Raw genomic sequence first — 23,811 nt, forward strand, 5'->3', positions numbered from 1 at the left:
GGGGAAGGTGGAGGGTTTCTGAAGTGCGCTGCACTGCTAAGGCAAATGCTACCCAAGTAGTTGAAGGTTGAGCAGCGAGCTCATTGGCTACTGATACAGCAGGAACCAATCGGCTGCGCCCTATAGATACGATGCGATTATGAACAGGTGAGTAGAATGACATACAGTAAGTAAGTGACAAACAGGATTTTCCTCTTTCTTTAAAAGGGATGTGTGGTTTAGACAAGACGTTGAGTTGAGAAAGATTCCCACCTTGCTCCGCAGCAGACCTCCGCTGTGGTGCTCTGGTGTGCTTCTCTCTGAGGATGGTTTTGCCTTCTCTTTGCTGTTGCTGGAATCGTTGTCCTTTATTATGTCATACTGCCGGCAAAACAAGGCAATTACGGCTGCAGAAACAAAAAAGACACAGAGGCGTCACACTAATGTAACTCTGCAAAGCTCTGGAGAGACAGGACAGATTGATAGGTCACTGAAGCATCCAACCCTAAGACACAAATATTGAAGAATCACAAAATTGTAACCATGTTACCTCCATTTCACCTCTGTCTCGGCCCATTTTCTTAAGTAGCTCAGCACTTTCAGCATGTATATAACCCAACTTTGAATCTTACAGTATCATTAAAGCTTTCAATGAAAAATTATCATTAAAATACAGTGTAGTGTCATTTAACTTTTCCTTGACCTTTTGAGATTAAATAGCTTGAAAATGAAAACATACAATAACTTTAATTATTCAAAACGTCCTCCTCAGTGGAAAAAAGTGCTGAATGTAAACATAGATGAGTGTTTATAGGGTCAGTAATATATATATATATATATTTAAAGAAATTAATACTTTTATTCAGCAAGGTTGCATTCAATTAATCAGTAAAGACATTTATATTAATGTAACATTTACATTACTACATTTACATCTAATGTAAGATTTACATTTCAAATAAATTCTGCTCTTTTAAACTTTATTCAAAGAATCATAAAAAGTTGCATCACAGCTTCAACAAAAATATTAAGCATCACAACTGTTTTCAACATTGATAAATTATTACATGATAAAAAAAAATGTTTCTTGAGCAGAAAATCAGCATTATATTACCAAGGATCATGTGACACTGAAGACTGGAGTAATGACTGCTGAAATGAATTTATTTATTATTTATGTATTTGTCATCAGGAATAAATTATATTTTAAAATATAAAAAAAAAAAATCATTTAAATTTTAATATTATTTCACAATATTACAGATTTTATTGGATTTGTGATTAAAATAAATGCAGCATTGATGAACATAAAATACCTCTTTTAAAAACATTTAAAAAAATCTTACTGACACCAAACTTTTGAATGATTTTCAATGTCACATGTTAGATGAACTTGAACTTGGTCCACTCAGATACAGTGAGGAAATAAGGAGAAAGGGGGACAGACATTATTAGTCCTGAACACCAGACCAAGCTATTGAGCAAAATAAGGAAAAGGAAAGGAAAAGTTTAATTCTGAGGCTCTGATGACAGAAAATATTTTAAAACATCATTGACCATTTCGGTCTGATCTTAAAAAAAAAAAATGTAATACTAAGGGTCAGATAAAGGGTTCCATGAAAATTTGTTGATGAAAATCTAAATATTGTAAGTGGACTTTAACAACAACAACAAAAAAAGTTCATTAATTAAAGACGTCAAAAGCTGAGGGGCAATTTTTAAATAGGTTCTGTTTTATATAGATTAAATTAAATAACTTATAGCATTTTTAAGTGTAAATCCTTGAAAAAAGTGTAAAGGTTGATGGAGTCTCTTTTAAATCAGGGTGTAGGGGCTACCCCTGATCTTCATGTTGTACCATCCTCTGGATTGAGAGGGGTTGACAGAATTCCTTTCAGTAGTCAAAGCCCAGCGGTGCGAAGACATTCCTTGTTTCCTAGAGTGGCAGTTGCAATTGAGCGCATGAATTATTTTGTGACACATCGAGGCAGACTGGCTTAGTGCCTTACGTAAGGAGAGAAGTGCTTCCATTTCCTGTGCCCTTCTTAAAATTCAAGCAGCACATTTCATATTTTATCAGTTTAATGCATATTATGGTTTCGCAAGGCTTTTTAGGGCTGGCATGCATAGTGGAATTTCAAGTACAATTTAATTCAAGTGATGTTAAAATTGTTCAGGTGAAAAATGAATAACCATTAGCAAATCAAAGTAAAACTTATGATCCGCACTCTCTTTCTCAGACTCATCTCTCTCGAAGTTTAATAATTTATGAGGTGATGTTTGCAAGCATAGTTTTTCTCAGTAGATATAAACGGTCATGAAAGAATGAACAGACTCTGCATATTTCTTTTGAGCTGACATCAGTGTCTCACCTGCCCACATTAGAAGCACCACCACAATGATGATCATCTCCCCTGTCTGCAGCTGTCGAGCTTTATCCAGGCCTTGGACTGTTGGGTCATCTGTTAGAAGACAGAGGATCATCTGTGAGTGATTGTACTGAGAACTGAATGCTCATTTATAGCTGATACAGTCATTGCTGATCCAACTCTGAAATTAAAAGTGGACAGTTTTTATTCTTGTGGTCATGAATCAAAAAAATTGATTTAAAAAAAATTATATGCACTATGGTTTAAAAGTTTGGGGTATTTTCATAGAAGGCTTGATACAGTTTTCTCAGGATTTATTGATGAATAGAACATTAAAAAAACAGCATTTACATGGGGGGGGGGGGGGGGGGGTATTTCAAATCACATTATGAAATAAATGTTTTTCTCCAAAACACATTGGCCACAATTATTGGCACCCCTAGAATTTTTTAAAATATCTCTGAAGTATATTCTCATTAATATTTAACCTTTTTTAGCACACCAGGTTGACTAGGAATATTAAATTGTCTAGCTATGACTTGTTTCACAGGAGTTTAAATATGAGGAAACACAAAGGCCAAATTCCCTTAATCATGAGTAAAACCAAAGAATAGTTCTGATGTGCAGCAAAAGATTGTTGAGCATCACCAAATAGAAAGTGGCTGTAAGACAATAGCTAAAAAATTGAAAATCCTCATTTTGACCATTAGGGCAATAATTAAGACGTGCCAATCAACTAAAGATGTTACGAATCTGCCAGGAAGAGGATGCGTGTCTATATTGTCTTAATGGACGGTGAGGAGGAGAGTTTGAGTGGCCAAAGACTCTTCAAGGATCACAGATGGAGAACTGCAGAGATTACTTGAGTCTTGGGGGTCAGAAAGCCTTAAAAAATAAATCAAACACCACATGCTGTTTGGGAGGATTTCAAGAAAAATCCTCCTCGCTCATCCAAAAACAAACTCCAGCAAATTCAGTTGTCAGACATGACTGGAACATCAAAAGAGATTTCTTTGGTCAGATAAAACTAAAAAAAGAGCTTTTTGGCAGCAAACCCACCAGATGTGTTTGGTGCAAACAGGGATAAAAACTACCCCATGCCTATGGTTAAATATAGCCTACTGCTGGATCTTATGGATCTGTTGTGGGCCTATTTTTTTGCTGGAGGTCCTGGACATCTTGTTCAGATACATGGTATTATGGATTCTAGCAAATACCGTTGCTAGAAATCTTATAAAGGCCCGTGATTGGATCTTCCATCAGGACAACGGTCCAAAACAAACAACAAAATCAACACAAAAATGGGAAACCGTGACCGTCCCAGTCCCCTAAACTGAACCCTATAGAAAATGAGTGGGGTGAACTGAAGAGAAGAAGCGCCAACATGAACTTGTGAATCTGAAGGAACTGGAGAGATTCTGTATGGAGGAATGGTCTCTCACTCTGATCTCTTGTCAGTTATTCTCCAAACTCATCATGCATTATAGGAGAAAACTCAGAGCTGTTATCTTGGCAAAAAGAGGTTGCAAAAAGTATTTAATAACAGGGAGCCAATAATTATGGCCAACGTGTTTTGGAGAAAAGCATTTTTTTCATAATGTGATTAACCCCCCACTTTCAAATCTTTTACTTCAATGAAACGTTAGATTTTTGCAATTTTTTTGAATGAAAGATCAAAAAGATAAACAATGCAGGTTTATTTTTTACAGCCATTTTTGATCATATTTAACAGGGGTGCCATTAATTCTGACCACAACTGTATTTGAAATACAAATATTTTTTCTAACATTATAAATTTCTTTCATTTGTGAAAGAAATTCTTAAAGAAATTCTTACTGACCCCAAACTTTTGAATGGTAGTGTAAATAAATTCATTTTAGTGCTGTCAACTCTTCATTTGTGTTCCAAAGATGAACGAAAATCTTACGGGTTTGGAATGACATGAGAGTAATTAACAGAATTTTCATTTTTGGGTTAACTATCCCTTTAAGCACAAAAATTTAATCATTTAAATGAGACACTTTTAAAAATGTTATACTGTATGTGTTTATAACAGAATTATAACACACACACACACACAACCATACAAAATTCAATGCAGAATGCAGCCAGCTGCTTATGTGATTAATTTTACTTTTGTTTAGCCCCAAGTATGTATCCCAGCATCCCAATCACCACCACCGTCCAACCTCAGCCTGATCTAACCAGCCATCTGTCTTCATTATTAATCAAGTGTTAAAGGGATTGAATTCAGGCCCATTTCCTCCCCCAAGTATCTTTTAACCTGTGTGGAGTTGGTCCAGAGCACCACTCTTCCCAATTGCCGATCCTTTTTGGATAAAAGCGGCTGAGACACTGAGACACCTGCTGTCATAAAATGAAAAAGTAACGGGTACAGAGATGAGCGCCCGCTCCCCTTCACATTCTCCGCCACTAAAGAATCAGGTTAGAAGACAGCGAAACGTTCCTCTCATCATTCCCATGAATATTTATAATGATAAGTGTAGAGGTTTTTCACTCATGTGTGGAAAATGAATACTGTGCTCCACACATTAAGCAGTCTCAACATAACCTTGCCACTTCTCTCAACAGAGATAAGAGCCTTATGTGGGACGCAGTGCTGTTTATCTAACTGGTTACGTTCCAAAAGCTCTACAGGAGGGCCCTTAAGAGAACTTTAAAGGGAGCTGCTATAACGGCAGACAACATAAAGCTTCCTCGCTTCTTCTTTGGTCCAAGGAACCAAAGCAAGACATCTGCTCATTAGTTCCACTAGCTGGGATCAGTTCAAAGATGCTGTTGCACATGTATGTATCACTGTGACATTCTCATGATGAAGAACACAAAAACACTTTAAATTATGTCATAATTTACTGACTCTAGTGTTTTCCAAACCCTATAGGCTGTTTACACACTACAAGTCTTAATGCACAAATCTGATCTTTAGACCATATCTGATTTTTAGTCCCACCTGTTTACATTCACTTCGGACATGACTGCAAAAATTACTGCCCAAAATGCTTAATCTCTATGGTCAAAAAAGACCATAAAAATATCTTTGTTGGCAAACGTGTCGCCCTCGCCTTGTGGTGGCTTGGAATTCCAAGGGGAACCGGATACACGTGTTTAGGCATAGGTCAGATGTCCAGATATTGGATATGTATCTGATTAAAAACCACAATGGAAGAAGCTCCGCACAGATACGGATTTTTGTGTTTAAACGTGTGGCAAAAATTCAGATCTGTGTCAGATGTAAACGCAACCCTATATGACTTTGTTTCTTCTGTGGAACACAAAAGAAGATTTTTTCCATACTGTGACAATGGGGTCCAAAACAACACGTTGGACCCAATTGACTTCTATTTTATGGATAAAATGTACAGAGACATTTTTCAAAATATCTTCTTTTGCAAAAATAATGACAGAATTTGTATTTTTGGGTGACCTATCCCTTTAAAGGGATATTTACTCACCCCTTTATATATTTACTCACCATTTCCTCACACTCATTTCGTTCCATCCCTGACTTACTTTCTTCTGTGGAACATAAAAGAAAATAATTTGAGAAATGTCTCAGGATTTTTTTGTCCATACAATAAAAGTCAATGGTAAGTCAAAAGGGTTTGGTTACCAGCATTCTTCAAAATATCTTCTTTTGTGTTCTGCAGAAGAAAGAAAGTCATACAGTACAGGTTTAAAACAACTTGAGGTTGAGTAAATGACAGAATTTAGATTTTTGGGTGAACTATCCCTTTAAGTGCCTGATCTGTATTGATCAAAGCATTGTGCTCGCTAGAACATGTTTATTGTCTTTCTAGTTGTAATTGTGATGGGTCTTTCCTCATCAGGATGCACAGGTTTGTTTGTTAGAACTGCAGGGCCCAGGTCTTTGATATTGACACAGCTTCTACAGAACCAGTTCTTTGAAGTATCACAGTAATTGAGTCCAATGGGAATCATCTTCAGCAAAGTCTGACAGCACACGAGAAGCATTGGCCAAAAATACCTAAGAGATGCAGGTGAAACTGTCTGAAGTCACAAAACAAGATACATTACTCAATGACTTGGCTCACTTTTCCTTTCTCTCTTTCCATCTCTATGGAGACTACTTCTTTCCTTTTCGGATTTATTTAGATATTTGTCAGATTCCTTAGGCAATTATGGCAAGTTGACTTTGAAAAGCAGCACTCTGCATTGGATTGTGTTTCCTGTTTGTAAGCAGATGGCAAATACTCCCTGCTAAGTCTATTGCTTCTCATTTCAAATCCATGCACTGCATGATGGAGGAGGGAGGGTTGGAAAATGTATTTAACTGGTGTTGCATCATGATGAGATTCATTATTATAGGAACAGAGAGAGATGCATGAATGCATCGAGAAAGACTGTGCCAATTTAAAATTCCTCTGAACATGCAATAAATCACTGGGTCATGAACTGAGTGCTCGGTTTATAACATGTAAATGTCTGTATTTGAATGATGCTTGTTAAATTCTTTCTCTGGGAGGAAATTTTAAAGTCATTCTAAAGAAATAGAGCCATTTGTGTCAGATCGTTTATTTTTTATAAGATTTTGAAATTGTAAGAAATCATAATCAGATCAATATGACTTTTTCTATGACCGATTCTTAAACTATTACCCTCAATACTGAACACTGTGAAAAAGAGAGAGAAAAAATATGATAAGAAGGATCTATCAATTAAAAATAAAGGAAGATCACAGCATAGTGGACTTGAATAAAAAGTACAGTGACAAGCATTTTAGAAAAAAAAAATAGATGGATGATAAAAAAAAAATTCAAATAAAAAATATAATTTAAATGTATTTAAATAAAGAAAAATAAGTATAATAATAAATAATAAAGTAATAAAATAAACAGTTTCAACTCAAAATAATGTCCACATCGCAAGTATAACAAGCTGAATAACTTACAGCAAGCCAGTCATTATCACAAAACAAACATATCAATATAAATGTATTTTGTGCAAATGAATGTCAAACTGCATTATCTCTTACTTAATTACCTGCATGACATCTGGATACACAACTTCCACAAATGCTTTCATGTCTGTCGATGGATAAAATTATATCATGACTGCAGGAAAAGCATTGTAAACATTTATTAAACAGTTTTGTATGATGCATCAAAATGTTGTTTTTTTTCAAGTGTACTGCGGTATAAAATTTAAAGACGGGCCAGACAATTAAAGAGAATGCGATATATTTTTAAAGGTCCTTGAATTTCAGCCACTATAAAAATAAGAAAAAGTAAAAAGAAGATGTTGAAAAACATCTATACGTTATGCCTAATTGAAGTAGAAGTCCAGTCTTCTTCTGTTCAGGCAATTTTAATGACAGGCATTCCCTCTTCAGTTTGATGAATTTTAGACTGGCTTTTTACTGTACACTGCTGTCAGCCAAGATGACGCAAAATCCAAACTCCTACAAAAGCAACTCCATGAAAGAAACTAAATTTTTACCAATGCAATCATTAAGGAAGCTTTAAAAATAATTCTAAATGTAGTTCAATTTAACTGAAGCTCTATGTAATCAAATGTTTTCAATAAAATTACTTAATTACACACCTTCCTGTATCTGCAAGAGTCAAACGGGAAGTCTAAAAAGTCTTCAGATATATATTATGCTTTGAACATGCTTTTTCAGTTTAAGGCACGAGAGCGTTAATGACATACTGAGCATGTTTTCTGAACTACGTGCATCTTTGAATGCTCGGATGATTAATTTCGAGCGCTCCATTTGCGTTGGTGTGCACAAGCTATCTGGATGTTTTGTTGTTCTCAACATGGCTGGCAAAAATAGCTACTATCATGTTGAAGGCAGCTTGATTTATCTGGTTTTCAGTGCTTTTTTCAGTGCTAGATTTCATACAGAAGAAAAAATCTCTCAAAAACATCTCGTCTCAACACAACATTGAAATGGGTGTTAATAATCCACTCAATGGCCTGCTATTAAGGATCACCGCTCGTGCCGCACAGCACCAAATATACAGCATATCCCCCTGAGAGGCAGCGAGCTGATTAGAAATTGGTGCTGAAAATGAGAGGCAGTAACCAGGTCTACCTGCATCCATGCGTGAAGTGTTCATCAATAATTAATTGGGTTGTAGGAAAGAGAACTGTTAAACACAATGGCAGAATCCACTGAAAATGTAAACGGTTACTGCCCTGTTTACATTTCACGTTTCACACAAAATGTCAAGCTACGATGGACTGCATTAAATCAAGTGTAAAGAATGATATACTAATGTGGTGTAGGAGTGAGGGTGGGCTGTTACCTTGGTTTGAACTGTTTGAGGGGAAACGGTCAGTTTTCTTCAGGGTTCTGAAGTGGTAACGTTTGCTGGCCTGACTCTCTCCGTACAGGCCGATGGACTGAACCTGGATGATGTAATCCATCTCCTCCTCCAGGTCCCACAGCACACAGGATCTGCTGGTGGTGTTCACCTCTCTGATAAACCTCTGCATTTTGCCATCCATTCTCTGAAAGAGTCAAACCACTTGATTAGATCAGAAGAAGCTGTAATTATGTTATGGTTCAGTGATGTATATTTATATATATTTATGTACTGCATATGTTATATAATAAAGCAGACCTCAAATTAAATTTGCATTTATAGGGTAAGGTAGGATAAAACTATAAAAGGTTTTTATTTTGAAGTGAAAAGTAAATGTGAGAGTAACACACACTCCTTAGAATTGGGGCAGAAGGACCGTAGAGAAATGTTATTACTGGTGTTTTCATTTATTATTTATTAGTTATTGTTTTTTCTAAATCCATTAACTAAATGCATATTTTAGACAATTTCATTATTCATAACATTATTTCGAATTCATAGTTCATTGGTATTATGACAATTCCGAATAAAAATACAGACACACATCATTTTGCAAAACATTACCCTTTCACGATTTGTGACATTCACAAATGTTTCCAATTACATCCTTTAACAATAAATTGAATGATGCATGATGATTCTGCTCATGCTATAACTAATCTCTAAATATGTTACAATTTACTGTAGGAGTAAATGCAGACTGTTCCTAAATGGTATGTATATTGGGGATTTATATTCTGTGGGTTGTGATTAGCTGTTTTGTAGTCCAGGTCCATCTCTAGTCTAAACTACCTAGATTTAGATGTTCTTTCAAACAGCAAAAACTTTTCAAGGTTCCTGTTGAATTTACATGATCTGAAACATCACCTACAGAGCTTTAGGCTGGTTTTCGCTGACATTTCAAACAGATCATGCTGTCTAGAGGTCAGCAATAAAGTAACAGTAAGGGCTTTCTAGAGGTCACCTAATATATATAAATCACACATTAGGGCACTAAAGGATCTTCTTTAAGCCCTGAGAGCCAAACACGACAGCCTTTCATTTCAGCTATAATTCTGCTCTCTAACTTAACATTGCATTTAGCTCTGCCTCGGTTGCTTTTGAAAGTCTGTGAATAGAGTCAAAGCACTTTCCTCTGCCCTTGAGCTCTGAAGCAGCCTCTAGGTGTGTGTGTGTGTGTGTGTATGTGTGTGTGTGTGTGTGTGGGGGGGGGGTCTGATGAAAGTCCTTGACTAAATTAATAATGCATTCATCTGTGAGTGTCGCCTGCAAAGCCATTACAGATGTGCAGACAACCGATTGTATAACATGACTGACAGATATAATTGTAATTGTTTGAATGTGAAATAGGTGTATTGCGATGTACGTATTAACGGTGTTGACAATAAATGACATTCAAAACATGAAATATTGATATTGTGTTAATTAAGGGTGTGAAAATATACCGGTATTAGCGATAACCATAATATTTTAAATTAATAGCACACGATCACATATGATATTATGACACGTAAATAATCAAGCACCAGTACCTGGTTGACATCCCAATGTACAGTTGGTGGAGGTATTGCAACTTAACGCTACCATCTGTCATAAAGCAGATGACGCAGCACGCGCAGATACTACTGCTTTGCAAAATCGGGTCGTCCAATAAGACAGAGGAGAGACTCTACCCACACTTAAAAAAAATAAGCTTGCCATTATGGGAGGTTTTGGGATTTAGAGAAAATTACTCCTTAATCAGCCCAGTCTGCAGGACTTGCCGATGAACAGTGAGCGGAAAAGGGGGCAATACCAGCAACCTGTTCACCCACCTCGCATTTCGTCACTATACAGAGAGTAAGTTGTAATTATATTGCTAGTCCTGAAATGGGAAATGTTACATTAACCTGTTAACTGCTGACACCTTTCTGTGTTTTGTTATATTTACAGGCTTTTAGTCCAAAAGTATGGATAATTCTCAGTCTGAATGCTTTCATAGTGATGAGGGCTCAGGCTTTCAATGTGCTAGACCTTCAGTAGTGCTCTCGCTGCAGGACACAATCAAGATGCTCCTTGCTAGGTTGACTTTGGACCTACCTCCTCCCGTTTGGGGCTTTCAAACCTCTTGCATCATCCGGTTGCATGGTCGGAGGACTTGCAGATACCTAGCTGTCCTGACTTTACCGAAGTGGTCTTCTCTGTATTTCCCTCGGATCCCTCATCCAGGCCGAATTGAGTAGCGTGCACACTGACAGCAATTACCGAAGCCCAGGAGGACTCTGTAGTATGCCTCCTGTAGTGCCATGTATTTCTTCCCTAGTGGTATATCCAGATGAAGCCCTGAAACATGAACTCCGCTGCCCTGGATGCCTTTACGTCATTCAACTTCACAACAGTGTAGACGGGGGCAATCTTACAGGCTGCTGCAGCAAGATACTCAACTTGGCTTGTCATCAAGAGGAGAGGTATCCCACTCTCGGATTAGGCCACCAACTCGCCCTATGCCTACAAACTCTCCATACTGTTGCTAGTGTTTTAGGGTCTGTGGCGGGACACTTTTCAACCTCTCAGTTACATCATTGGAGAGGTATTACAGACAACAAGCGGCTTCTCGACACACTTGAGAAAGGCTATTGTCTACAGTTCTGTCGCAGACCCCTAGCAACACCCATATCTGTCCTACAGTGATCCAGGATCCTCGTCAGTCCCTTGCCCTATCGATGGAGGTCCAAAACCTGTTGGAGAAGAGTGCGATAGAGCCAGTAGCCCCCCACCCCATCCACCCCAGGGGATTCCACTCAAAATATTTTTTAGACCAGAAGAAAGATGGGAGCTTCAGGCACATCCTGGACCTCAGATGCTTAAACAAGAGCCTCAAGCATCTTCCTTTCCTCATGTTATGGACTGTAGATGTCAGACATGCGATCGAACTTGGAATGTGGTTCACCTTTGGGGACTTGAGGGATGCATATTTTCATATACGCATTGCCCCACACCACAGAAGGTTCCTTTAATTTATGTTTCAGTGCAGGACATATCAGTTCATGTCGTTACCTTGGACTTGAGGGTAAACCTTCAGAAAAGCACCCTAACCTGACACCAGTCAGTGTGTTTTCTGGGCATGCACTTGGACACCAGGTCAATGAGAGTCCCCCTCAAAGATGGCAGAAACCAGGTATTGCGGAGGACCTTAGCAAGGTTCCAGGTTCATTTTAAGCTTCCCTTTTTCAGCTTCCTACAACTGGCAGGCCTTCTCACAGCGACCTCATCGGTTATCCAGCAGGGCCTTTTGCATCTTCGTCCATTCCAATGGACAATACCACAGTGGTATTTTTAATCAACCACCAGGGAGGCACAAGGTCCCTACACTGTTTCCAGTTGAGGAGAGTGCTTCTATTGTGAGCAAACAAACACTTCCTGACAGTCAGAGAAGCACACATTCCTAGTTGCTGCAACATTGTGTTACTTACCTGTTTGGAGCTGAAACCAGGGGAATAATGTCTGCAGAAGGAGGTTGTCCGGTCTTTCTGGAAGATTTACGGAACAGCAGCCATGAACCTCTTTTCCAACAAGGCAACGACACATTGCCTGATGTGGTTCTCGGCACAAGAGGAACAATGATTGCTAGGGCAGGATGTCCTGGCCCACGAATGGCCAGACCTCCTTCTCTATGCCTTTCCCCCCATTCCGCTCTTCTAGTCCATCCTGAGCCTTGTACAGGAGAAGCACTTATTCTAGTGGCCCCCGGTTGGCCATCCATGCCTTGGTTCAGCCTGCAATTAACTCTCAAAACTGGTCCACCTCAGCCACTGCCAGCTTGGAATGATCTGCTTTCACAGATGGACAGGGCATTCGCATCCTTCTCCGGACAGGTTGAAACTGTGTGTCTGGCCTCTGGGGTTGAGAGGACGCTCTCTAAATGTTCAACAGGAGTAAGGAACACAGTCATGAGTGCTAGGGCCCCTTCACCACGTCACACTTATGCCAATTAATGGAAACAGTTTGATGCATGGTGTGCAGATCGGACTCTCAGCCCAATCGATTGCCATATCAGCATAATTTCAGAATTAAGTGTTGGACTTTCTGTAGTACTTATTGGACGCTAGACATTCTCCAGCCACTCTTAAGGTGTTTTTGTCAGCCCAATGGGATCCTATGGGGCCGGTATCAATCGGTGCAAATAGGCTAGTGGTGGCTTTTCTTGAAGGAGCTATGTGGCTTAAGCCACCAGCATGAGTAGTGTATACCCAGTGGGATTTGTGAGTGGTGTTGTACAGTCTGTGTTCAGCACCCTATGAGCCGATGTATCAAGCAGATATTAGAAATCTTTCTATGAAAACTGCTTTACTTTTAGCCATAACATCAACCAGAAGGGTCATAGAGTTATCAAATATATAAGAGCCAAGGACGGACCAAATTGTTCGGATATTGCGCAATCAAAAACAAATGTGCAAATGCCTCTACTGCTTGTTTACAAAAAGAGCACAAACTGCCAATCTCTACATATTTAAAAGATTATATTTGATAGGGTATATTTTATGTAATATTTTGTTGAAAAGTGATTTACCTGTTGGGAGATAGAAAAGCCAATGATGATGTCACCCTCAGGCACCTCCCAGGACACGGTTGCTGAATCAGCTCTCAGGTGCATGGCCGACACATTAACCGGAGCAGGTGGACGGTCTAGAAACACAGGATAGATATTAAAATAACTTTGAATCTTTGAGCCCTGATAATTTATATAACCTGTTCGGCTTTATTGCCCACTTATACTATGGTTGCGTCAGAAAGCTTAAAAATGTTGCTTTTGGAGGATGCATTCCAAGGTAAGAAGACATCAATTGATTGTTTGATTGCAATGTTAGCTTCACCTCCTGACTCCTGAGATACTTCATCTGATTGATTTTTGAAGACAGCATAGATGTATCCTTCACTCCCTTTGATATCCCACAATCCTGTGCGTTCCATTCTGTGACAGATAAGCTAAAAAAATAAATGGCATCTGAAAGTTGCGGTTGGTGGTCAGTTTGTGTGTAATGTTTTTTTGACCAACTTTTTCCACTTTTGATGTAATTTCTAGCAAGAAATTAGAATTGTAGTAAAAATATATTCGATTAGTTATCACCAAAGCTCTCTCAATTTTGTCTTAGATCATTAAACCATTATGTTGCCACAGAAGTCCAAAATCAGTTTTGTGAGGTTTCTTCATCCCCAAACGCTGCCTGCAAAGTCATTGCCTGATAGGGCAGCGTTGCAACAAGTCAGCTGCCTAAGATTTCGGACGCAGCCTATGTTATAAACTGTAGAGTGATAATAATAGAAATCATTGGCTGTGTAAGCCCAACTCAATCGGCCCAATGGAGGCATCCGGTCAGCGAGTGGAGGTCTCTGCGCGTTACTGTCTTTCCTCGTGGCAAAGTAATTTGATTAAATTAAATACATTTTTTCATATGTATTACCTCGTTATTTCATCTGACTCCATAAATGAAAAGGTTTTAATGATATCTGTGCATCATTAAATGTGAACAAATGTTTGACTATTCTTTTTAACTCTTTACTGAAAATAATGTCAGTTAGAATAAAATCAAAAATTTGCATTAATCACCATCCCAGACTTACTGGGGACAGGAGCTGATTTACATGGGGGCACACCCACAGCAGTTAACAAGATATCTCTAAACTCTCCACACCTTATTACCTTTTTGGTTTACTTCTGTGGGAATGAGACCTTTGTACCAGTCGCACTGAGACATTTCAAATGATACCAAACATGTATAATACTGTATGATAATTGTTCATAATTAAACCATATAGATTGGGTGAATTCAGGTAGGGTTGGGTGAAGGGAATGATGTGTAAATTAGGAGGTGATCAACTCAAGTGTGATCGTGACTCGAATGGGGATGGTAATATAGCAAGAGAGTTCAAATGTTAATTTCCTTTGTTTTCTCAGAGAGTAGCCATCTCTTCCAGTTCTTCCTGTTTCTCCAGTCTTACAGCTGCCATACTTAAACTGATATACTGTTATAACATTTCCACTCTAATCTTAGTGCAGAGACAAGTAGAGCGAAGCAATATTTTCAAGAAAACCTCTAAAGCAATAACCTACTGTCAAACAAAAGTCATGGACCAGCTATTATACCTTCCCATGAAAACACAACAATAATCTACAGGTCTGAAATATGTTGCTGTGCACTATTTTTATTTGCTGTCCTTTTATAGACTGTCTGAGTCGCTTGCCAAGAAAGCTTTCCAATCTGACCAATCAGATTTGGGAAGAAAAACATTCTCTCTATGGCTCTATCTCTTCTTACCAGCTTGCTCTCTGAGGGTCTACAGCTCTCTCTAAAAGCAAACCTGGTACTTACAGATGTTTTATGCAAAGCTACAGTACATTCCTTTTTTCTTATTGTCAGTACAACCCTCCTGAGCAACATGTTTAAATTGGGATATTTAAAAGTTGTTTGGGTCCATTATGCTGTTTGCTATATTACCAATTAACCACTTCATTTGTGATTAAATGAGGCGACAAAGTGACTGTATCGAAATCAGATTGACAGTGTCAAAAACACCAGGGATCAGCCAGGTTTCATAAAAACTCAAAGAAATGGAAAGTGTTCTCTTCAAGACAATATGTTTTATTGAAATTGCTTTCTGAAATTGATTGAATCCAGCACATTTTATTCTATATGGGACTTTTATGTGGGACCTTTTTTTTTAATTCAGCTCAGCTCTAGGGTGCTCGATCATGATTTAGGAAGCAATAGACAAGCTAACTAGTCTAAAAAAAAAACAAGGAGAACAATGACAGATTCAATAGTCAAGCACATGCCTCTGTCGCTGTGGTGAAAATAGAAAGGCAGTGAACTAGACTGAACCGCGAGAGCATTTTCTAGCATCTCCTCTGAGCAGTGCTCTAATGGACTTTATGTGTTTGTGTGGGCGATTGCAAAAAGGGGAAGGGGTGTTTTTTTGTTCCTCCACCCAAACCAATGCAATAACATCAACAATAACATATACAGACTCTTAGCTATGTTACATAACAGCTGTTTTGAAATAAGTTGTGGCTCGTTGCACAACGATTCTGTTCCAGATCTGTATGATGCATCTTTTCCAGAGGTCCACAAAATTAACAGGCACTTTAAAAGAGTAGTAGAGTACAAAATAATGCCTAAAAATCATCCAAACACTCATATTTCTTCTGATCAATAATCAAATAGTATAAATATAAATTAAAATTTTATACATTTATTTGAAAAATATGACACAAAACAAAACATTGGTATTTGTACCTTTAATGCTTTAAATGGACCATTGAACAACAAAGTGTAATGTATTTGTGGAAAGTGCCAACAAAAAAAGCAAGCATCTAGGATACAATATAAGGTAAGCAGAGGAGCTTGGATCTGCATTCGTCATTAATCTGCTTTTCTCCAGAGCTAACCATCGGCAACAAAACCCATAATGCATCACAAAGCTGAATGATCACTCTCAGTATCAGACTGATAATCAATGTCCTGTGTTGACGCCCTAGGAGGTCACTAGTATGGCAGCACTCCTTTCCATGCAGCTATGATCATCATACACAATGGGGGTCAGGGCTGATTATGCTGGTCTTCCTTGCCCTCAGCAATAGCTGTGTAAATTGGATGTAGAGAGGTCTGACTCCAGCTCTGCGCCATGGATAATAATTTAGAGGAAGGAGAGGGCCACCTCGGTGAAGGCTGACTTGCACATCAAAGCGTCTATAGGTCACATGCATCAAATCTTCCATTTTAATAAGTCTCCAGGTTTGCAGCTACATCATTGTTTTTGTGTAATTCCTATTATGAAGCTCTACATCTACACTGGCGGAGGATGTATATGTCATATAAGATATTTATACATATGCAAAGAGGCCGCGAGTCAGACTGGAATGTGGACAAGGGAAGTATACTTTCGGCTGTTGGCACATAACAAAACAGCACAATTGCGAGAATTAACAAGTCAATGCTGAGTCTCATTTTAGACAATATTGCCAGCTACTTTGTTTTGCTTCATGAATGAAAATAATTTCAAACAATCCTATAGCTGTCTTGCACCTGAGGAGCGGTCTTTTGTACCTGAATGAATCAGCTGTGTTGAATGAATCGGTTGATTGAATAATTTAGTCACTCACTCAAAGTTCCTGAATAAAAACCTGCTTTCTAACCATTTTTGTAAAAAAAAATTTATTAATCACTCACTCATAAAGATGTCCCCGTAATGAATCGCTGAAAAATCGCCCGGTACTTTTGGAATGCTGCTCAACTAATCAGATCCGAGAGCCAGAACTAACTATCGTTTCAAGATATTTTCTGCATCCAAACAATTTACAGACACATTTGTCAGATAATAGAAGGGCTAAAAAATATTGTTTTTGTCCATGATGAAATCACTGTTATAGTGTGTTGTTACAGGAACTAAAAGCAGGTCCAGTTTCATTCCACCTGTCCAGCAGATTGCTCAATGAAGTGAAAAATGAAAGATTTTCATAAACATATATAATGAGAGAACATCTGCAGGGGTCATTTCTGCCACATCAACTATTGTATTTGCACCTCAGAGTCTGTTAAATTACATCTCATGATTACGACTGGTGATTTGTCACAGAAAGCAGCAAATTTCTGAACATTCAACAAAATGTCGCACTGACTAAGAATCCATTCTAGTAACAGTGCAGTTTGATGCCAAATGAATGTACAGAATGTACTAATGGCATAATGAATTGCCTATAGTTATATATATATATATATATATATATATATATATATATATTAACTTAATATAATGAACGTTTTTCACTGACTGGGAAAAGGTGGTTCTTATTAAATAATTAATCAGGTTTTTGTCATTTTAGTGCCATTTACCTCACTCTTCCCCCGCAAGAGCTCATTGTCCTTCAAGTAATAGAGGTTGAGAGTAGCTTCAAATTGTGATACATGGCCAGGCATAAGCTCTTTAGTGATGAGGAAAGTAATTGTTTAGATAAAGGAAGACTTTTTGAGTTTTGGTGGTCTGGTCAGCATTTGCAATGTATTATCTCACTGAATAAAATAAAATAAAATAAAATAAAATAAAATAAAATAAAATAAAATAAAATAAAATAAAATAAAATAAAATAAAATAAAATAAAATAAAATAAAATAAAATAAAATAAAATAAAATAAAATAAAATAAAATAAAATAAAATAAAATAAAATAAAAAAATAAAATAAAAAAGTAAAATAAAATAAAATAAAGTAAAATAAAATAAAAAAGTCATTATTTACCCATCCCAACTCATTCCAGTCTAAAATTATTTTTCCAATGCATTACACATCTCTAAGGTTTTGTTCATTGATTTATTCTGCTAAGCTACAAAAACATTATATTATATTATATTATATTATATTATATTATATTATATTATATTATATTATATTATATTATATTATATTATATTATATTATATTATATGTCTTAAATCTTTAATAAATCAGCTCTCACTTTTGTTGTAAGGAAAACGGAAGCTCAAAAATGTTGTAGTATATCTCATTTTGCATTTAAAAAAATAATACTGGAAAGCAAAGAGTGAGAATATAACAACAAAATCATAATTTTTAAGTGCTTTAAAGTCATATGTTGCAGCAAACATATGGAAGGTATCAGTCTTTGGTAACTACTGTTGTCCTTCCTAAAACATACAGTATGTCAGACGTTGCACTGCAAAAGTTGATGAATACTGATGCAAGCTTTGCTTACTTTCATTAGTACTTAACAAGAAGTGATTTATATGTGTATAGAGCTAATAAAGCCTAAACCCACATAAAACCAAAAAAACATTTTATGTGAAATAAGTCTCACTCTCAAGCACAAGTCAGATGCACTCAAATATTTTACATAACAGAAAAAGGGGAGAGCGGGTCACCTTGGGTAATACACTGAGCATACAGTTAAAAAGCAAGAGGCCACATGAGATACAGACATCCTGTCAGAGTAATCCACATGAAACAGGCACATACTGTAGCAGCATTTCAGCTGGTCTTCATGACAGAGAGTAGACATGGGCAATTCCAAAATCACCTTCAAAGAAACCTTCCACAAATCCAGATGCAAGTTCAACTACAATCCACAAGTATATTAAAGCAGATTAAACATGTGTTCACAGAGTCAGCAGCATTTAAATAGCATCAAGGCAGAATTTTGCGTGGCTTTGATCCAGCTAGCTAAAAATACACATTTATGCTGCAAAAAAACCTGGATTGCTTTTTCCTCCTTTTTTCATTGAATGTTAAGTCCTCCCAACTGTTTAAATGTGTAAATTGATTCCTTCAGCTTTCTTATCTAAATTAAGGATTTAAAAGAATCCTCTTGCGGCATCAGAGGTCTGTTAGGTGAATGCAATAAAGAGAACACAACACAAAGTCATTTGTCTTTACCATATAAATGCGGCATCTCTCTCACACGCCTCTGTCCAACATGTTACCTCATGCTCTAATGACCTCCAGGCATGCAATGAATTCTGGAAAGGGATTAGTTCTTCATGATAGATTTTGTCAAATGTTGTGCTGTCTGATCCTTTCAGGGTAGACAACGCACTCACAGATGGAGCTGTAGGGTGTTCTATCAACACAAAGCCGTAGAGGGAGCGCGTCTCAGCCTCAGGGGAGCACTGCACTTTCCCAGCAGAGCGAGATGTCACTGTAACACCAGAACACCCCACACTTCAACAGTCATTGGGTTTTCCAAGGACAAGATGGAGAACTCAGGCATAGGATATTTTGCAAGAGCAACATGATTGTAACTATAGGGGTTTATACATACAGGTATATCCACCTCATTTTTGAAGTCAGAGGGTTCCAGTGTCATCCACTTCTGGTTATTTTAGCTGTAGGCTACAAAAACAGTCTGTTATGTTGCATATGGCAAACTTTGTTATTATTGAATGTATTATGGTAATGATAAACACATTGGTTTGTAGCGCAAACAGTTTTACCATTTACTGCACTGTTATTCTTATTTAGCTCCACCTTATTTTGCAAAGCATAAGTAAGCTATTTTCTGTGAATTTGCAAGACTTCCAATTCACAGTGCACGAAACGGTAAAACTATTTGCGCTACAAACCAGTTTGCTAATAATTACGACAATACAATAAATAATTTGGTAATAATTATCAGTTTGCAATTTCAAGCAGCATAACAAGCTGTTTTTTTACCGCTACAAATGACACCAGGAGCCTCGTACATTCAAGTTCCAAGTAGCCGCGCGCTCTTGCGTTAAAAATTAGGTGGACAGCAGCTAATGAATTGGAGGTCTCGCACATTCACAGAAAATATCGTACTCTGTTGTTGCAAAATAAGGTGGATAAACACTATTTTAAACACAAGTTTTGGTTTCGGTTTCAGTTTTTGGCAGTTTTGCCTGCCTGTGTTCTCTAGTTAAATTCCTTGGTTGTTAATTGGTTTCACGCACCTGTTTTACTTCAGTTGACTACCCTCCCTCTGTACTTAATGAGTTATTTTTGTTCAACATTCGGTCTCGTCAATGTTAACGTATACCATCCTTCTTTATTCTCCTGTATAGTAAATAAAGATTGTTCCATCGAGTCTCCAGTGCCTTGCATGTTGAAGACCGATCCGTGACAGTCAGTTTTTTTTTTTTTTGTTCCGCAAAGTCAGCTGAGCTGCCACGTCTCTTAACACACAATAAAGGCGTTTAATTCCTGAATGAATGACTCAGTGGGTTTGAAAGATTCGGTTAAATGAATGATTCAATGGCTCACTCATAAGGAGTCGTAACAAAAATTATATTGAGTAACTTACATTTTTGATAGTATATTGATATGTCTGATTTGCTTCATTAATGAAAATACTTCCAAACAAACCCAGACGGGCGCATCTCAGAGCAACATGCAGTAGTGGTGTTTCAGCGTTGTACTTCTAAAGATGGTCACTTGTTGCCATGCTGGCGTAATCATGAAACCTTCAAAAAGAATCGCTGAAAAATCCCCACCACTAAACCACAAACCATCGGGGGAAATGAGACACAAATTTGTACGTCAAGGGTACAATTTTGCATATCTTCTGACAGTCAATGATTATTAATTAAATTAAAATTATATTTTGGCCTTGTAGTATAATATGTTGTTTTTTTATTAGATCTAAAAAATTGTGTCCTACATTTAGTTTCTTTTTAATTTCATTTTAATGTCCTTATTTCAAGGCAAAGCACTTTTCAAAGATAGTCAAAATAGTTCATACTTATGTCATTGTGTGGAAATGTTGAAAGCCTTTGTAAAACACATTTTTGCTTGTCTTTGTTCAAAACTAGAAAACAGCACATGCCTCTTATTGTTAAAATATAAGTGGTTTCACAGTGTAGCATTAACATGTTTCCTGTAGATTTGTGTCTGTGAGCTACCAAAAAAACAACAATTAAAATAAATCATCTCATTTATTATAAATATAATAAACCGATTGATTATTTTCATAATTATACATTGACATATGAATCAAGTGTTTTTTAAACATGTACATAGTTCATATGTTAAAGGAGAACTCCGGTCAATTTTAACATTGAGCTCATTTTTTTGTACATTTGGAGTGCTGTCAATACAGAGAACAACGACAAAAATCGGTGTTGCCTACACCGAGTTATTCTATTTTTAAAATTTGCACCCTGTTGACTTCAATGGGGCAAGTACTAAACCTGCTTTTAGCCTCTTAACATCCTTGATGTGTCATTACAAGTGCACAGAAAATGTGAGTGATTCCTTCTGAGTGAACACGAGTGAGTCTGACTGCAGTAGATGTGAAAGAAATGTATAAAAATGATGTTATTTAAGCCAGCGCAAATACCTTTGTTTACATCCTGTTTTTCGGTTGAAGTCCAAAGTAGTCGATTGCCGAGTTCACGCGCGTGATAATAGGTATTATGCGTGTGAACTCTGCAATCGACTACTTTGGACTTCAACCGAAAAACAGGATGTAAACAAAGGTATTTGCGCTGGCTTAAATAACATCATTTTTATACATTTCTTTCACATCTACTGCAGTCAGACTCACTCGTGTTCACTCAGAAGGAATCACTCACATTTTCTGTGCACTTGTAATGACACATCAAGGATGTTAAGAGGCTAAAAGCAGGTTTAGTACTTGCCCCATTGAAGTCAACAGGGTGCAAATTTTAAAAATAGAATAACTCGGTGTAGGCAACACCGATTTTTGTCGTTGTTCTCTGTATTGACAGCACTCCAAATGTACAAAAAAATGAGCTCAATGTTAAAATTGACCGGAGTTCTCCTTTAATATTGCATGTTCTGTGTCTACCCAAAAATATCAAACTGTACAAGACTTACACTTTATGGACAAATACCTACGAATATTAATGAGATCACAGTCATGCCTCCCTGCTCCACCATATCACCTGTCCACTAGTACCACCTCATTTCCATCTGACAATGACGACCCTAGCTAAGAAAACTCATTTGATTGGTTTGCAGGCTCTAGCAGTGATCCGTGAACACTTCGCCTCCCTGGGTCCGCAAGAGATGGAATTGGACAGTGTGGCAGTTTAAGGTCAATGTAATTGGTGACCACAGTCCACCAGGTCTGGCCTGCCGATGCAATTCTCTTGCCACCTCAACACGGACCAGATGAGGTGTTGGATGTCGGACAATTTTTTACAGGCAGCCAATTTCAGCACAAATACTCTGGAATTACACGACATGGCCAGAAGTATTAGAACACAAACACCACACCCATATCTATGCTTGTTGAACATCTGATGGAAAGGTTTTCCATCCAGACAAAATAGCATCAGGTCCGTTCTGTCTGGCTCACAGTTGCTGTTTCAATTTGTCCTAATGGCGGTCATTGCGGTTCAGGTCTGCATTTCACATGCATTTTATCCTATAGTGTACATTTTTCTATTTCACCAGCATCAAATTTAGTCTTGATCTAACGTGACTTTAACCGAAAGTGAATTTGCTGTAGGTATTTTGAGCAGTGCAGTGCTCTGGATGACACTAACTAACTCATTTCAGGTGTCTGTTGTCAAGGTACAGACACCAACTCTGCAAAGAAGCTGTTCTGGATCATAAACTAGGATAGATTTCAGGCTGCATGATCATAATTTCTCACATATAGCTCTCTTTAAACTGAATCAAGTACTACATCTATTGTGCTGTATTTGCATTGGACACGACAGTCCGCATGCTTTTGTATTGAGACTCTGCGCTTATGTTAAATGCATGAGTGTAAAGGTTATTTAGTGTTACATGCACTTGTAAATCACTTTTAATATGGAGTTGTTGAGAATGAATATTGCACTATTCGGTTATGTTTTCTCTGACAGGTGTAATCTATTTAGCAAAAGGAGAGGCGTCCTGGTTTCAAAGGAGCAACTTTCAGCACTGGAAGTGTTCATATTTCAGACAGAAACACTGTGCTTGTGAGAAGAGAAGCACCAACTGCTGCCTTATCAAAGCTACCACAAAATCCCAGGTGACTCAATGAGGAAAAAAGGGAGAGGATTAGAAACATACCGGAAAACATTTTCCTGACATGCTTCCATGCCTTCATTTGCATGCATGAAAATTCAACAAAATTTCTAGAGGAATACAAGAAAAGCTATTTTGTAAAAAATATGGCAGGATTTTACAATATTTAAGCTTTTGTGTAGTAAAGGTGCTAGCAATGCCAAATTCATGGGTTCGATTCCAGGGAACACATGAACTTCTAAAATGCATACTGAATGCAATGTAAATTGTTTTGGACAAAAGCATTTGCCAAAATGCATACATGTCAACAGCGACATAATAAAATAAAAAATACTCAATGCAAATCAAAGTAGGCATTAGTTCATTTTCTGTAATACACAATGAACTACTTGTTTTTAATTCATCTTTAATTTTACCAATGCAATAGTGTCACAGAACACAACTGCAGCTCAGTGGTTGATTTCTATGTTTATCCTGACCAGAATTATATGGGGCATATAATCTCTTGATATAATCTAACTAATATTTTACATTTATTTGTAATAACCACTCATCTTAAAAGTACTTGGCAGGAATATGCTGAGAATTCAAACTGTTTTTAGTCTCTCTATTAATATCTTAACCAAA

At 37.4% G+C, this 23,811-nt stretch overlaps 1 protein-coding gene across 2 annotated transcripts in view; it reads right to left on the bottom strand.

Moving 5' to 3' along the window:
* The window catches only part of fndc4a (fibronectin type III domain containing 4a), a 31,764-nt gene that overhangs the window by 3,681 nt on the left and 4,272 nt on the right, over positions 1-23,811 (bottom strand). For both annotated transcript variants that reach the window (XM_079887856.1, XM_079887855.1), the window contains exons 2-5: positions 13,251-13,366; positions 8,642-8,846; positions 2,352-2,441; positions 253-386 (exon numbers count right to left, since the gene is read on the bottom strand). In XM_079887856.1, the coding sequence (XP_079743982.1) occupies positions 253-386; positions 2,352-2,441; positions 8,642-8,846; positions 13,251-13,334 (513 nt within the window). In that variant the 5' untranslated portion in view covers positions 13,335-13,366. The remainder of the gene's footprint in view (positions 1-252; positions 387-2,351; positions 2,442-8,641; positions 8,847-13,250; positions 13,367-23,811) is intronic.

This window comes from Squalius cephalus (assembly GCF_949319135.1).
Source record: "Squalius cephalus genome assembly, chromosome: 12".
NCBI classification, from domain to species: Eukaryota; Metazoa; Chordata; class Actinopteri; order Cypriniformes; family Leuciscidae; genus Squalius; species Squalius cephalus.